The 16834-nt window shown below is 43.0% G+C and overlaps 1 protein-coding gene across 3 annotated transcripts; it reads left to right on the top strand.

The window, feature by feature from the left end:
- Positions 1-1563: 1563 nt before the first annotated feature.
- Positions 1564-16625, top strand: pla2g6 (phospholipase A2, group VI (cytosolic, calcium-independent)). Of its 3 annotated transcripts, none has more exons than XM_071896255.2 (19): positions 1564-1649; positions 2293-2513; positions 3405-3614; positions 4371-4551; positions 5345-5532; positions 6440-6536; positions 6968-7150; positions 7265-7373; positions 9090-9206; positions 10842-10932; positions 11337-11500; positions 11585-11735; positions 12037-12173; positions 12708-12785; positions 13052-13206; positions 13355-13406; positions 13875-13990; positions 14519-14592; positions 15423-16625. In XM_071896255.2, the coding sequence occupies exons 2-19, from the start codon at positions 2299-2301 to the stop codon at positions 15565-15567; spliced, it is 2463 nt and encodes an 820-aa protein (XP_071752356.2). In that variant the 5' UTR covers positions 1564-1649; positions 2293-2298; the 3' UTR covers positions 15568-16625. The 3 variants fall into 3 exon arrangements, with proteins under 3 accessions (XP_071752356.2, XP_071752358.2, XP_071752357.2); XM_071896256.2 differs by having other exon boundaries at positions 1567-1594; XM_071896257.2 differs by lacking the exon at positions 12708-12785.
- Positions 16626-16834: the final 209 nt, after the last annotated feature.

Raw genomic sequence — 16834 nt, 5'->3', positions numbered from 1 at the left:
ATTTACAGCTAGCAGCTGAGAAAAAAAAAACAATAGGCTATATCTCTCACTTGTCACTTTTGAGGTATATTAAGATAAAGACCTGGATAAAGTCAAGCCAGACAACTTTGTAGAGGCTTTTCAGGTGCTATGCAGTCTCTGGCAACCATAAGGTGACCAGATTTTTAAGTGCAAATCTGGGGACATTTGTGGCTCATGTACCCCCAACACACACACACACACACACACACACACACACACACACACACACACACACACACACACACACACATCCACACTGACCTCTTACCAGACAAGAAATATTTTGTGATCTTTCACTGTTTTCCAAGGAAGCAGTTTGCAAAAAAAACTCACTCAGCAGTTTGCCATTAATATGACATTTTTGTTTTTTTGGACAAAGCCATATCTAGCTTGTTGCCACGAGCAGCAAGATAATGTTTTGGTGCCTTGTGAGAGAGAGACAGCTGTTAAAGTCATGCATGGCAAGTAGGAACAATTTGAAATTTGATGTATTTATTTATGCAACAACAACTTACTGCATAGGAGGGTCTTCCAGCTGCAGTATGATGGATAGTGTGCCAGTGGCCCATTTTGCTTCCTCTATGCTTTTCTTGATTGAGGGAGTTTCCAGCGCTCTCTTCAGTTGCAGAGGACTGAGTCATAGGACAGAGTGCGAGCCAAATCTGTTGGGGGGCGGGCGTCACGGGTGTGGGAGGGTACTGGAGTGGTAGGAGGGCCTTCAAACAACAACAAAAACACAACCGTGGCCAATCCTGTGTTTTTGCATGCAGAAATCTCCCCAGCTCGTGCACCGTGACGACTTTACTTTGTTTCACTTACTACCTTTCAGCAACCCCTGCTAATATTTACTAGTCATACAGTATTATGCTTACTACACATTACTTACTACACATAAACCTTTAATACTCAAACTCATAGCTGAAATTACAATTTGTCCAGAACCTGAGTAGCCTGTATTTTACAAGATCAATTTAGTAGGCTATTGATCAATGTAGTGCAATTTCAAAGTATCACTGATTGTAGGCCTGGTAGTAGGCCTATATGTTATAATTTGGTCTGTGTAACTCTTTTGCACCAAAAATCTGTGAACTAAATTTAACTCTACAATTGACACCAAAAAATAATTGGTCTGTCAAAAAAAGTGATCCCAAATTCTTATATCAAGCTGCCTGAACACTTGATTCAAGCAGTTTGCAACTGCTGAGCTTCTGCTGAATTCAGAGCAATTTGATAACGTTGTCATTTTACTTTTAAGAGTTTACATATTGTAACGCTAGATACTCCACTGTAGCTGCATTAACATTATTGTGTAAACCGGTATAATGTGATCCCAGATCTGTTATTTCCCCGATGGAGAGCCTTATTTCCAGTGGCGAGAAAAACCGATCTCGGATCAGTTTGGCTGTGCTGCGGCGGGCTGTCTCTACGCCCCGCCCATTTCATCATCGATCTTCTAGTCCTTGATCTCTGATTGGTGCAGCTGACATCAGTAACTTTGTAGCAAGGTTGGTTGTAGTGACTCGGTTGTTGATGTCGCTGTCAGAAGTCAGCCGGAGCCGAGGACAGCTAGCAGGTGAACACGGACAGAAAGCTCGTTTTAAACTAATGCGATTACCGACACTGGCCAGGTAGGTAGATAGCTGTGGTATAGATGCACAGAGCGGTTGGGAATCTTACATAAAATACATTTAACAAGGGAAATGTCTCTGCTCATGCGTGCTGCCCTGGGCTTGGCTCTGTGTCAGTGTCGTGTCAAATCGATTCTGGATGACCAGAAACTCGTGAACTGCGTTGAATGGAGCCGCTTGTTCATGTTGAGATGCACAGTCATTTATAGGGTTTGCAATGTAACGACGAGTTGAGACTGCAGCCAGCACACAGACTCAGCTGAACTGTCAACTTCTGAGGCAGTCCAGCTAGTTAAAGTCATCTCACAGGGAACTTTTGCTTTTGCTTTCGAGAGTGCAGCGGGTGGCTTCTGTTTAACCACAGAGAGTTAAAATAGAGATGGTCAGCTGCAAGAATCTGTAATACCCAGCCTGAGACGCCTGTTGCCGCTCCTGAGAGTTTACTCTCTGTCCTGGAGACGAGATAAATCATTCATCAGTGTTGGCAGCTGTCCTAAAGACTGCGGTAGACCATACAGAGTTACTGAAGAGGCTATAGAGCTGAACATTTCAGCCTTTGGTGGCAAAATCCTGCCCTTTTCCTTCACCAGTCACAGAACATAGAGTCTGTGCTGCAGATAACACTCTCTGCTCTCTGTTTCAGGTAACAATGCAGTTTCTGGGCCGGCTGTTGGACACCGTCTCCTCCGTTTCCAACCTCTTCTCCAACCCCTACCGGGTCCGGGACGTCCCGCTGTCCGACTACAGCAGAGGGGGCAAAGTCCGGCTGAAAGATGAGGGGCGCATGGTCCTGTACAGAAACCCCCCCTGCCAGTCATGGGACTGTCTGCTTATGTGTCCTGAGACTCCCACTGTGGCTCTGAGGTCAGTATTGATCACATCATGGGACGGAGAGTGTGGTGTTTGTCATTTGTAGATTGATCATGACTTTTATATTAGGTTTGAATATACAGATGTCAGTTGAAGTGGCCTTGAGTTCATTTTTCAGATACTGATTGATCAGCTGATCCTAGACCTCTGCTATCAAACTTCCACTTGCATGTTAGTTTAGTGTAACAAGCAGCTTATTTTCAGCCTCCTGCCTCACACACACACACACACACACACACACACACACACACACATCATATTGATTTAGCTGAGATAACTACTGACCTGCAGAATTTCCTCATTAAAGCAGCTTAACCTGAACAGAGCTGTTTATCTTGATTGAGTCATTCAGCCACGGAGCTGAGAAACAGGCTTAAGTATTGAACGTAGGTAAGTGCTGTGTTAATCGGCCTGCCAACTGACACCAGAAACTGAATCTCTCATAGTGTATTATAAGGCTGATTGATGTCGTTGAAATCAATATCATCATAATCATAAGGGTTTTTTCCCGATATCGAAATGCAAAAATCATCACATTATTGTTCATCTCATTGAAGCGAATGGTAATGTGAGGTGTGATGTCAAACAAAACTGACATTTATTTATTTATTTTTTAATAAAATTTTATTGTTATCTTCAATTTAGACAGCAGAACTGTGTCATGATATCCTAAAATCACCATACCATCACCATATGATTCCACTGAAAGACGATAAACGATAATATTGAATCAGTGCCTATATATATATGTTTATGTACTTTAATGTTAATTTTCAATTCATCTGTTTTAATCGGCCTGCTAACCAAAACCAGAAGTTGAATCCGTTATAGTTTATGTTCTGTGACAAGTGACGCTGACTGACATCCTTCCCCCGTCTGTCCCAGGCTGTTCCAGGTGGCGTCAGAGGAGGACGCCATGAACTGGTTCCCGCAGTACACCCTCAAGCTCCGCCCGTTCTACGAGACGCTTCCCCTGAAGGCCGAGACCACCCAGCCAATCGTGGACTGCCTCCGCAACCACCCGGACTGGAGCTCCGCCCACATCGCGGTGGACACCGGGCTGAGGGAGTGTCTGAAACACAACTATGTCCAGAGGTAAGACGGGAACATGTTTATTTTGGGGGATAAGTAAATTAAGAAGTAAGTAAACAAATAAAGTAGATACTGCTGACTTGGATAGGATTATAATGTCTAAGCTTATTCTACTGTTGCTTTCATTGTGTGTCACTCTCGATGAAAGTGTCGGCCAGAGGTGGGGACTCGAGTCACATGACTTGGACTCGAGTCAGACTCGAGTCACAATTTTAATTGCTTGAGACTTGACTTGATGCATGAAGAGAAGACTTGAGACTTGACTTGACTTGGGTTCTGGTGACTTGGGACTTGACTGACTTGAAAAATATCTTGTGTTTGTGTAAATGACTTGGATTGAAAGTGATGAGATTTGTTCCACCAAACGACTGAATTTAAATTCTGTTTTCTTTCAGATATTAAATTGATACTGGACTCTTGATTTGTTCTGACTTGACTTGTTCTACATTTAGACTTGAGACTTGACATTAATGACATGGACTTGACTTGGACTTGACTTGTTAATCTAGATTTAGACTTGAGACTTGTGCCTCAAGGCTTGAGACTGATTTGGGACTCGAGCAAAGTTGACTTGGTCACACCTCTGGCGTCAGCTAGATGCACACAATGCAAAAATGTCAACAACTGTTTATAATTAGTTTATAACAAAAGGGTTAAAGAAGTAATCAGAATCCTCACCAAGTAAAAGAGCAGAATCACTTTTATGCCTGTCTGTCTTTACCCGTAAATTGAAATCAGGCCATATTCCCCTCCCTCTAGTCAGATAAATGCGCGGGACGCGGCGGGGCAGACGCCGCTGCACCTGGCGTGTGAGCGAGGCGACTTGGCGTGCGTGAAGCAGCTGCTGGAGGAGAGCCAGGCTCGCACCGACGTCAAGGACCGCAACGGGGAGACGCCCATGCACTGCGCTGCCAAGCAGGACTCTGCCGCCATCATCCAGGTGAGATCCAGCAAGAGGCAGTCAGTCAGTCCTGTGTCACTTCTTAACTGTTTCAGTAGCTCTAATATTTGTCCCCTGCAGTGAAATTAGGTATTAGATAGACTATGGATCGCTCTCCGTCTATCTGGCTGATTGTAGATTTGTCTGTCTATCTGTCACACATGATATCTCAGACGCCACTCATCATATTTTGACAAAACTTGGGGGAATGATGCATCTTACCACTGCGTTTCAGCATTTTCAGAATTACACTGATTGGTGCAAGGAGGGTGCTACAGTTACAGGTCAAAATAATAATAATAAACAAAAGAATCACCAGTCATATCTCCCACACTGCAAGTTCAAATGACATGAATTTTGTGGCACATATCCAGCAATCTGTCAAAAAAATTTAAAACAAAATCCACTGGAAAATCCACTCATGAATCTACAGAGAGATATCCAGCTATCGTTCCTCTACAAATTTGCCTCCAGGACGGTCAATGTACACCATTTTGGATTTTTTGACATTTTGAGTGTGTAAAACAGTTCTCTAAGGTTTATTTTTCATCCTTATTTTGCAATCTGATTTATTCGAAGCCTGTTCTAAACCACACACCAAGCTGTTCTGGATTTACTTGGTCTTCTGTGCATACTTGTACACTATCTGTGTTTTCTCTCCTCCCACCTTTCCCCACCTTGCTGTCATCCACCTCTCCTCCTCCTCTTGCCTCCACACTGCTTCCTCTGTCCTTCTTTCCTCCTTCCCTTCCTCCTTCCGTCTCCTCCTCATCCCCTCTCTCCTGCGCTCCAGGTCCTGTGCTCTCGGCTGTGTGCGGGGGTGAACGAGCTCAACAACAACGGGGAGACGCCGCTCCATGTGGCCTGCCGCCTGGGCCGGGTGGAGGCCGTCAACGGCCTGCTGGGGGGCGGGGCCAGGTGTGACGTCATCGGCACCAGCGGCTACCCCATCCACGCTGCCATGAAGTACAGCGAGAAGGGGTGAGCGGACGGAGGGATGAGGACGATGATTTAAAACATGGAGTTGTTAGCAAGCCCGGTCTGAACATCTTTGCGGCAGCTCAGTAGGTAGTGTCCGAAATTAACTTTGGGTTCACCTGCCAAGGTCTGGTACATGAAAACAAATTACCTACCAGGAACAATTTTAGTAGCCAAAATAATGAATCTACATTTTTCTTAGAAATATGTTACCTTCCCGTTTTCAGTATTATTACATGTATAGAATCAGGTACTGTACAAAACATTCAATAAAGAGATTTATTTAGCGTTAAAACTCGCTCAGTAACCTACACAGTTTGTAATTCATTATGAAGTGCAACAGATTAGGGGTTAGGGGTTTTACTGTATGCATGTAGGACCTTGGCTTGCTCACTTCAATGGTGGTAACAAGAGTAAAACTCTGTTTAACACTGGCCACCTTTAGCTACCTTTCAGAAACAATGTGTCGGGTAAATTCATATGAGTGAAAGGGGCTTCTGAATGGTCATTACTAGAGTATCTCCGGGTTGGTTAGGGAGGCTCCAGCTGCTGTTGAATTTATTTGACCTAATGAACGACCATAACAAGGACAGCACCTTAAGAAATGAAGAGTTTTGTTCCAGAGAGAGATGTCCATCCTTTCAAAACCTGACACTTTCTCTTACAAAATGACTGATGGCAGAAAATTGAGACAAATGATGGTGCTTCTTAAAGAATACTAGGTAGCTAAAGTCCTCAGTTGACAAAAGGAAAACACTTTACATAGTGGGTCCTCTGTTGTAGAGATATGAACCTCAGCTAATGTTATTTTTTTCCCTGGATGGAAATTAATTTTGGGAATGAGCCATTCAAATGTAAATTCATGCTAAGTGTCACTAGCCCTCTCTCTGTGTGTGTGTTTGTCTGTCAGCTGTGCCGAGGCTATCCTCACAGCAGACCCAGGTCAGCTCCAGGCTGAGGACTCTGTCTACGGAGGGACGCCTCTCCACTGGACCAAAACCGCTGAGGTAAGAAAATGCACATCGGTTCATATTTTGATTTATATTTTTATATCATGGGAGTAGTCTGAACCTGGAGAAAAGAAAGGCTTGAGGCTATAAAGGGACATTAAGTAATCTGTGACCTTTATTGAGCTCTATCAGCAACTAGTAGGAAATGCAACAACGGTTTTGCTCCAAAACAGAGTACAGGTCAGAAAGTGAGTTTTGAAAGCCAGAAATCCCATGGCAAAGTAATTACTGTGTCACTGTTATTGATCAAAACCCCCCTGCAGATATTTTATGGTAATTTTGTGCTGTGGGCCAGTGGAAATCATACTTGTTTCCCCTTTAATCAGACAAACATCTGTGCAAAGATATTTGTCTGATTAAAGGGGATTGGGAGATCTGATTAAAGATCTCTCTGTCTCTCTCTCTCTCTCTCTCTCTCTCTCTCTCAGATGTGCCGCATACTGCTGGAGCGTGGCTGTGCGGTGAACTACCTCAGTAAGACGGGGGAGAGCGCCCTCCACATTCTGACCAAGAAGGGCCGCTTCGAGGCCGCCATGGTGCTGCTGACCCACGGAGGAGACGCCAACCTGAAGGGCCAGGACGGGAACACTGCCCTGCACCTGGCTATGAAGGTGTGTGTGTGTGTGTGTGTAATAGGTTCACCATCTGAGGGAGGAGTCTTCCTTGCCTCCCTCTTGGATAATAAAACATAATGAGGCCAGTGTTTGTGACCCTCTGCTCTGTAGATGGACCGCATGGAGCTGATCAAGGCTCTGATTGTGTTCGGGGCCGACGTGGAGATCCACAACGACCTGGGAGAGACGCCGGGACTCATCGCTGCACGCACCAGCAAAGGTAGAAGGTCAGGGAGAGGGACGGAAGAAGAGAGCTGGTGGGATGGATGAAACTGGGGGAAGGGAGGTGTACAGAGGATGAACTGAAGGAAGGGAGGAGGAGTAAAGGAAAACAACAAAGGGAGGAGAGAGAGTGTATGAGGGAGCGGCAGAAAAAGGGAAAGTGAGAAGCTCTAAGGCTGGAGAGTTAAAGAGCGGAGTGAACGAGGTTATGGAGATTTTTACGCTTGACCTCACAAGCCAGTTTGAGACTCATTACAACAAGCTAACATCTAGTCTCATTCATAAGCATGTGAACCATTGTAGGTGGTATACTTACTGCATGAAAACAGTTGGGTATGTAATAAGTAACATGTTATAATCTTGTTGCATCTCCTGCAACTCATTCAGTGTTTTTAGGGTTTTCATTGTTGACATGGTGGCATGATTACACTGCTCAACATACAGCATCTTTTTAAAGGTGCATTAAGTAAGATTTTTACTGACCCATAGCACAAAATTACCATAACATACAGTATCTGCGAGGCTTTGATAGGGTTGTTTAAGGTGCTGAGATTTTTGACAAATGAGTGTTATTATTACAGTATTTTGTATCATGATACACTACCAGTCAAAAGTTTGGACACATGCGTTTTACTGTATTTTTTTTACTATTTTCCACATTTTAGAATAATAGTAAAGACATCAAAACTATGAAATAACACAAATGGAATTATGCAGTGACCAAAAAAGTGTTAAACAAATCAAAATTATCTTATATTTTAGATTCTTTAAAGTAGCCGCCCTTTGCCTTGATGGAAAGGCAAAGGCTTTGGAAAGAAATTCCTACATAAGCATCAACTTCACTATTTATATTTATCTAAGAAAAACATTTCAAGCATTTAAGCATAAGCCTTTAGATCAAAATGGCTTTAAGATAATGAAAAACATAGTACATTCAATCAGGTGGGTCCAGACTTCTTCACTAGATGGTTTTTGTTGGATCTCTGCTGTAATTAGCTAGCTTACTCTTCTCTTTTGTGAAGTTATTAATGCCAGTTAGCAGCCACAGTGAGCTGTGCCAGAGAGCTGTGGATGTTGTTGCAACTACTTGTTTGCCAGTAGAGGTCGATAAAAACCACAGATTACGTAATGCCCTTTAAAAAGACATGCACCTCTCAAACAGGAAGTTTAAAATCTGCTATTTGTAAATGGCAAAATAATCAGCTGTTTTCTATTAATGTTTTCTGATAAGAGATCGGAGCATTGTTACTTTTGGATGAATGTGTCTATGGAAACACTGTTATTGCATGAGCATGTTTTGTTTGTACATACTAGAGGTGGTTATTTATTCAACCGCCCAACACACCACCACTTGTCTCGTAAAGGGAGTGGTGGTAAATGTGGTTCTCTCTCATTTATTGATTTTGGAAATGCATGCTAATTGCTAATGACTTGCTTGCATTCTCTCTCTCTCTCTCTGTTTCTCTCTGTCTCTCTCTCTCTCTCTGTCTCTCTCTCTGTCTCTCTCTCTCTCTCTCTGTCTCTCTCTGTCTCTCTCTCTGTCTCTCTCTCTCTCTCTCTCTCTCTCTCCCTCTCTCTCTGTCTCTCTCTCTCTCTCTCTCTCTCTGTCTCTCTGTCTCTCTCTCTCTCTGCCTGTCTTGGTGTGTGTGCATGTCTAACCCCGTTGGCTTGTGTGTGTATGTGTGTGTATGTTTGTGTGTGTTTTAAATGGAAGGTCCTAATAGAAAGATACTGCTGGACATGCTGTGTAGTGTAGGGGTCCGCCGGTGTCTCCCCCCCTCCCCCAACAGTCCTCCCCCCAGCTCCACGAAGGCCACGTCTCCAACCATAGGTAAAGCCCCCGTCCCTCCCCTCCTCCCTCCCTTCACCCTGTGCCTTCCCTCTATCTATACGCCTCCTTTTACATTTTACATTTCGGGCATTTAGCTGACACTCTTATCCAGACTGACTTACAGTGAGTGCAGCAGTCGAATAAGCTTCAGTTCCTAAAATACCAAAAATAACCAGCAGCCAGAAATAAGGAGCGCAAGGTCAGGGTCTTAGTGTCCTTATCATATTCTTGTGAGTGCAGAATGCATGTTCCCAACAGCTCTAAGGAAATATCAGAATTATGAGTTGAGCGCACATAAACGACCCAACAAAGTGGTAAATATGACTACGAAAGACAGATTTTTTAGTGAAACCAGAGTTGCAGGGATGTGACATTTGGCCGTCTGTGTCTTGAGGGGAAAATGAAAGCAGCATCAACAATTGATGGATAATAATTCCAGGCTTCCCACTGGTCGTGACATTTCTACAGCTGTACTCCTGACAAGGAAGGCCAGGGAATTTAATAAATTATCTCAGACAATCTCAGGCAATTGTATAACTGTGTCACTTCACAGTACTTCAAGGCGTCAAGTGTGCTAGAAGTTAAAAATATCTCAACTTTAAGCAGCAGAGCTCCAGGCTTACTTCCCTATGCTTCAATACTTCTCTAGCAGTAGACAGGACCGGCCCTTCCCCCAAAACATCTGTTTTGTGCTGCTAGCTAAAAAATAGGCACCTGGTGGATACAGGTAATATTATCACTGTCTTCCTTTTCAAATGTTCCTCTATTGTTTCATTCCTTGGAATTTTTTCAAGGTTTTCTCACCATTTGTTACTCTTCTGTTTTGTCCCTTGGAGGATTGGTACCTTTGAATCTGCCCTGCATTTACTTCTTCCTGCCTGCCTGTTTTTCTCTTGCACCTCTTTGAAAGGAAAAATCCACCCTAAAACACTTAAACAGTGTTAGAAAAAACAGCTATGGGCGATGTACCTTCCCTTTCATTTTGTTGTTTGTTGGTGTTTTTTTCTTATTCCTGTGGTTAAGGTCAAATGGTAGACAATGTCGATGTCACGCCGAGATATTTCCAAGATATTTATAACAGAATTTGATAGCAGTACATTTTTAAAACATCAACCACATCAAGGTTGAGGGAAAGTGGTTCACCAAAAAAGTAAATTGCAACACTTACTCACAAAATAACTCCTGGAATCCATTGGACATCAAAAATGTATTATAACTAAGTGTAAGAGTATCAGAGGGTGGATTTTTCCTTCTTAAACACCTTTTACAATTTTCCCTACACTGTTCAGTTTGTTTAGTTGGAATACTGGTTCTGATATTTCAAAATTAACACGGGTTATACTAGGATATTTTTTGATATCTTACTTTTGTGAATGAAAGTTCATCTCATATTATTAGCATATCTTGATTATTTTTCCATGCAACACTAATAAAAATGCTATTTGCTTTTCTGAACAGAGATAAGCCATACTCAGTTGACTCAGCTTTTACCTAGTAGAAAACCTGATGTCCTATTTTTACTTTTACACCTTTTGTATTTGGTTTTTAAAATCAATGTTGATGCCATATATCGGTATCAATAGATGTTGTTCAGTACCAAGTCCTAGTGGTTAGTAATCTGTGATTGGCTGACAGGCTTTGAGGACATCATGCACGTGGCGGCCGCAGTCGGTGCAATGAGCAGAAGCACATCTGAAGTGGACGGCCTCAAAACGGGGAGAAAGAAGTACGTGTGTGCACTGTTTCAGATTGCACTCTGTCTGTTGTGTTTATGTTTGCTGTTGAACTGAAGTTTATTGTGTTGTAAATGTTGGAGCAGTTTTTCATCTGTGCTGAAATTAATTCCACCTGCTTGGCTACGTGGCAATAAAAGGAACTTGAAGTAAAGGAACTTGTTTTCTGCTGAAAATTATTATTCTCAGTGGAAAAAAAGGAAATATATATATATAATATTATTATTACTGTATTATATTATACTATTTTGGTGTTGCAGTCAGCAAAATACTCAGCTGTGAAAATGTGAATGTGTAGTCTGTGACATTGTGTTTGAATTCTCTCCTTTCCTCCTCTATCCTCCCCTAATCTTTACCTCTCCTCTCCTCTCCTCTCCTCTCCTCTCCTCTCCTCCAGGAAGGACAGACTGCTGTGTCTGGACGGTGGAGGTATAAAGGGCCTGGTGTTGATCCAGCTGCTGATCGCCCTGGAGAGAGAAGCCGGCCGGCCCACCAGAGAGCTCTTCGACTGGGTGTCTGGCACCAGCACTGGGGGCATCCTGGCCCTCGCTATTATCCATGGTGTGTGTGTGTGCCTGCCTGTCTCCCCTTACACACAGTGTTTTCATATTAAAACAACAGTAACAGCCTTTCCTCCCTGTGTAGGAAAGTCCATGGAGTATCTGCGCTGCCTGTACTTCAGGATGAAGGAGCAGGTGTTCAGGGGGTCGCGACCCTACGAGTCGGCACCGCTGGAGGACTTCCTGAAGAAAGAGTTTGGAGAGAACACCAAGATGACGGATGTCCAATACCCCAGGTAACCGTGGCAACAGTGCATGCCATCCTGTCAGTCAAATCATGGTAGGATCATGTAGATCAAACTGCTGCTTTTTTAAAATGTATTTATTTTTATGTTTTTTATGCGAATGCCATGTCAAACTGTTATATCAACAGCACAAGTAATCAATGATCAGTAGAGGATCTTGTGTCCCATTTTTCCCTTTTTTTCAATTATTTGCTAAACGTTGCAACCGATCAGCTTCTCATCTTCCACTTTCTCGCTCTTCCTCTTTTGCCAGTTGTGTTTTCATTTTCACTCGTTCGTTTTTCTTGGTCAGGGTGATGGTGACCAGTGTTCTGGCAGACAGACACCCAGGGGAGCTGCACATGTTCAGGAACTACAACCCTCCCTCCGTCCACAGAGAGCCCCCCTACGCCACCACCGCCACCTTCAAGCCCCTCACCATCCCACAAGGTACTTAGACATGAAGGAATCGAGCCAAGTGTACATGTTTCACTTTGCACTGCAACTGTGCTGCACTACAGCAAAAGTGCTTGCTGCATGGTAGCTTTGTTGTTGGAAAGGAATTGTTTGGAAAACTCAAATGTCGTTCTTTTAACAGCTGCCAGAGTTATAAGGAAGAAGGAAGACGTTTTGTGTTGCAGTATGTCAGTTTTACTAACATTTGACAAATAGCCTGTAGTCATGGCTGTATAGCTACACAATGGGACCTAAATGATGGTCATCTTGTTTCCACTTGGTAGCGCTGAGTAGAAGCTTGATGTAAGTGTTGGTTTTTGCTCCTGCTTTCAATAGTGAATGTGCAACCATGGAAAAATCCATTTGAAGCACTATGCTCTTTTGCTAAAACAGAAATTATTTAAATTTGTTGCGATCTGAACACTAAAAAAATGTCAAGTTCCAAAACCTCCGTCTGTCTATCAGTGTTTTCCTGAGCAGGTCCAGTTGTGTCGTGTTGTTTGAGTGCCAGCCATGTTGTTGTTTCAGGATGGGAGGATGAGGATGTGTTGATTGTAGGATACACTGAGGAGCCGCCCAGAAAGCGTAGGAAGGTGACAGATGAAGGTGTGTGCGCGTGTCTGTGTGTGTGAGTGTCTGTGTGAGTGTCTGTGTGTGTTGCACGCTTGTGTATGTGCTCACAGGTGAGTTAGCCTATCTGCACTGGGTCTGTGTGTGTATCTGATTGAGAGTATGAGCATGTGAAAAGAACAGGGTCACTCAGAATTTGAGATTTTGTCAGTCACAGTTTTGGGAAAAGGCCTCGCACATTTCCTTCATGTTTGAGTTTGCCCCTAAGCCTGTCTCTTTTTTCTTTCTTTACATCCCATCAGAACAACTTGTGTGGAGAGCCGCCCGCTCCAGCGGCGCCGCCCCCACCTACTTCCGACCAATGGGGCGCTTTCTGGACGGAGGGCTGCTGGCCAATAACCCGACACTAGACGCCATGACAGAAATCCATCAGTACAACAAGGCCTTAAAAGCAGAGGTAGGTAACCTAACAGCTACATTCTATTTTTAATATTCCCTTTGTCTTCCATTAAGTGCACATTTATGCACTAACCCATTTGGATTTTTAAAGTATCTATTTTTCATTGGATCATTTCTTTATCCTTCTCTCCCCTCCTCGTCCTCAGGGGCATGGTGAGGAGATCCAGAAGCTGAGTATAGTGGTTTCTCTTGGTACAGGTAAGCCACTGAACTGTGTCTGTATGTGGAAGCTAATGTCATTTAACATGTCAGTGTTTCGATCGTTGCCCTTGACTTCAGGCTGGGCCCCACCTTCCTTGTCCTCTGTCCTAGCCTTTACCATTAGTGATTACATAGTAGGTATGGCTAAGAAAAGCCCCAAAGCTACACAGCCCATTAGTCATAATAATGTATCACAGCATAGTAACTTCCTAATGATTGCTCTTCTATGGCGGCATCTAGTGGATTTTCTTAGAAAATGCAGAAAAATCAGGAAAAAGAGAGGAACAAATTGCTTGGGTGGTTGCTTTAAGGCATAAAACAAAGTGTGGTTAGACACCATTCCACCACCATTTTCCGCACCATGAGTTTGTATAACTTTTTAAAATGGGTGGCAGCAGTGTCGAGGAGCAACTTCCCCCTACTCCTACGCCTGTACAGTGTCTGTGTTGCTGTGTGTGATCCCAGGTAAGCCTCCTCAGGTGGTGGTGAGCTCTGTGGACGTCTTCCGGCCCTCCAACCCTCTGGAGCTGGCCAAGAGCTTCGTAGGAGCCAAGGAGCTGGGCAAGATGCTGGTGGACTGTGTGAGTGTGGCCACAGCTGCTTCGACCTGTTTGTGATCACAGCACTTTTGTTTTATGGCTAAATTAATGACTGCTGGACACTCGCCATCCCTTTCTACAGCTGGAACCATATGTTTTTTAACCTTATGTATCTAAGGAGTGTGGACTTTTGCAGCAACACCCTGCTTCGCATTCACAGTTTCACACATTTACACCTGGAAGTGCATTGCACAACAGCATCTCAACAGTAGTTTTACAGGGAGAGGAGAGTGTTTCCCTTTCACTTCCCCACCCAGATTTCCTCAGCTGGTTTGAATATTCAAACTAGGAACTCTCTGATCCAAAGCCTACTTCTCTAATCTCTAGGCTCCTGCTGTATGCCAATTTATCAAAGAACACACCAACTGTTCCTCATCAATTAACGTTTAGTTTGAATTAATGTTTACCTTCCTAATGTTTCACCTCATGATAACCAAACAAAAACCTCATATAATGAGTGGGTTTTTTCTCTCTGTAATCCTAATAACTAATCTCTCACTGACCTGACAGTGTACAGACTCAGATGGCTGTGCGGTGGACAGGGCCAGAGCCTGGTGTGAGATGACTGACACCATCTACCACAGGTAGGTTGCATTTTTTTTTTTTTATATCTACAACTGTCTGGTCAATCATAGTAGACTTCAGTGATACCTTAACTATTGTAAACTGCATGCCAATATACTGTATTAGTAACACATGACTCTTCTGCGTCTCCATCTGTCTCTCCCCTCACTCTTCATCTCACACCTGTACTCCTCATCCCTTCTTTTCACTATATCTCCTCATCTCTCCATCTTCACTCTTTGCCCATCTCCCCATTCCTCTCGTATTCTCTTCCACCTCCTCCAATGTCATGTTTTAAAGAATAGCTCCATCTATTTTTGACCTGGAACCTATTTTCTGATCTTTTTCCATCATACAGGGACCACAGAGCTACTTGCATCTTGCTTGCCTGGATGCAGTTCTCCAATATATAGTCCTATAGAGCCAGTGGACACAAATATCAACCCCAAAGACAGATGCTTTGGGTGCTTATCGGGTTGATTTCTGGAGTGTCCATTGGCCCGATAAGACTGTATTGCTGAGCCGTGCACTTAGACATTAAGTAGCTCAATAGTGAAGCAACCGATGAGATTTTGGTCATAATCAATTGGTATGATGGAAAGAAAAAGAAAAATATGGTCCAGGTTAAAAAATGGCCAGACTTATGCTTTTAGTATTTTCTTAAAACACAGGCTTTGATATGATTTTTTTTAACCTATTTCATTCCTATTGTTTTTAATTATCAGGCATTATAAAGTTGATCATAGTGGTGTTTGTTTATTATTGATTTATTAGCATGTTTGTCTCTAAAGCACTCTGTTTTGAAATGTGCTGTACAAAAATCAACATTTTTATTTTCTCCTTCCTCCAGACTAAGCCCCCAGCTGTCTCAGGAGGTGATGCTGGACGAGGTGAGTGATGCGGTGCTGGTGGACATGCTGTGGGAAACCCAGATGTACCTGTACGAGAAGAGAGAGATCCTCCAGTCCCTGGCCAAGCAGCTGCTGGACAACTGAAAGCAGAGGAGAAGATGTGGAAAAGGAGAGATGGAGAACAAAGGAGAGTCCGAGGGGAGAAAAAGACTTGAGCGATTTGACTGACACAGAGATTGCTGCGCTTTGACGCAAGACTCTGTGATTTCTATGTTACTGTGTTCTCTCTTCTGTAAGACAAACTCCTTGTGAGGATGTGAGAAATGCGAGGATCTCCATTTAGACTGAAATGTAAATGTACACACTGGCAAAATGTGTGAAATGAAAGATGACTGACCTTATCATTGATCCTATACCATGGTATATTAAGTTTGTGCATACACAGATGAAGGGAAAATGAGGAGGAACTGATATTGTCAGAGCCAGACCAAAGTGGGGGGGGTTCCACATATTAGCAGTGTGACTGTGACCCCTTCTTCAGGTGAGAATTCAATGGTGCACTTCTCGTTCCTATCAGCAAACAGAAATACACTCGCACAGTCTCTTGTAGGTGAGATCTCGCAGTCACACTGAGCTTGAGTGAAGCTGTTATTCTGATTGGCTGTGGTAAAATTGTCCTCCTCCTCCTCCTCTTCATTATTACATTACATTGTGTCATTTAGCAGACTCATTCTTCCTTCTGTGGTTCCTGTTTTTTTTTTTCCCACCTTTGACTAACAACAAAGATACTCAGTAGACAGAGTTTTTTCTAAGGTCACATGATCAGAAGGATCTAAGGGCCCCTCATACAGTATGTACTACTGTATGGAATATACTGGATCACAGCTCAGCTTGAATGATGATGATGATGAAGAACCACTTATGCCTTTTGTATCGGGGGCCTGATTCTGTAGTTTTGCCATTCTTCTCTCCATATCTCTTTTTCATGCCCATAGAAGTTGTACTGATTTTAAGCAGAGTATATAACATCACACCCATTGATAACCTGGTTGTACACCGTTCCAATGTTTCAGTGACTGTCTACTGTAAACTAAGGTGTCTTTAACACATATTCAACAAAACTGTTTCAACTGGACTTGAAACCAGACTTGAATTATCAACTTACTTGAAAGAAAAAGAAGAAAGACCTACTACTACCTGTACTGCATAAATTTGAAGTAACACGTTATTTCTTATGTTTTGTATTTGGATTAATTATTATGAAGCATATGCTCTTAAAGTAATAAAATATTTGAATATGGACTTTAGTTGTGTTCATGACTGCTGGTTCATAGGTTGGTTCCTTTGAATCCCTAATTTCACTAAACCATATGTGTACCAAGAGGGACACAAAACGGCAGCCATATAATGA

Source organism: Centroberyx gerrardi, chromosome 3, assembly GCF_048128805.1.
Source record: "Centroberyx gerrardi isolate f3 chromosome 3, fCenGer3.hap1.cur.20231027, whole genome shotgun sequence".
NCBI lineage: Eukaryota > Metazoa > Chordata > Actinopteri > Beryciformes > Berycidae > Centroberyx > Centroberyx gerrardi.
This window is presented reverse-complemented; position numbering and strand designations above follow the sequence as displayed.

What these genes read in the sequence shown, in the direction of transcription:
- pla2g6 (XM_071896255.2), top strand. Translation starts at nt 2,299, where the DNA reads ATGCAGTTTCTGGGCCGGCTGTTGGACACCGTCTCCTCCGTTTCCAAC. An exon ending in AAACACAACTATGTCCAGAG is followed by an intron (nt 3,615 to 4,370) that starts GTAAGACGGGAA and finishes CCCTCCCTCTAG; the next exon opens with TCAGATAAATGCGCGGGACG. An exon ending in CGCTGCACGCACCAGCAAAG is followed by an intron (nt 7,374 to 9,089) that starts GTAGAAGGTCAG and finishes TTTAAATGGAAG; the next exon opens with GTCCTAATAGAAAGATACTG.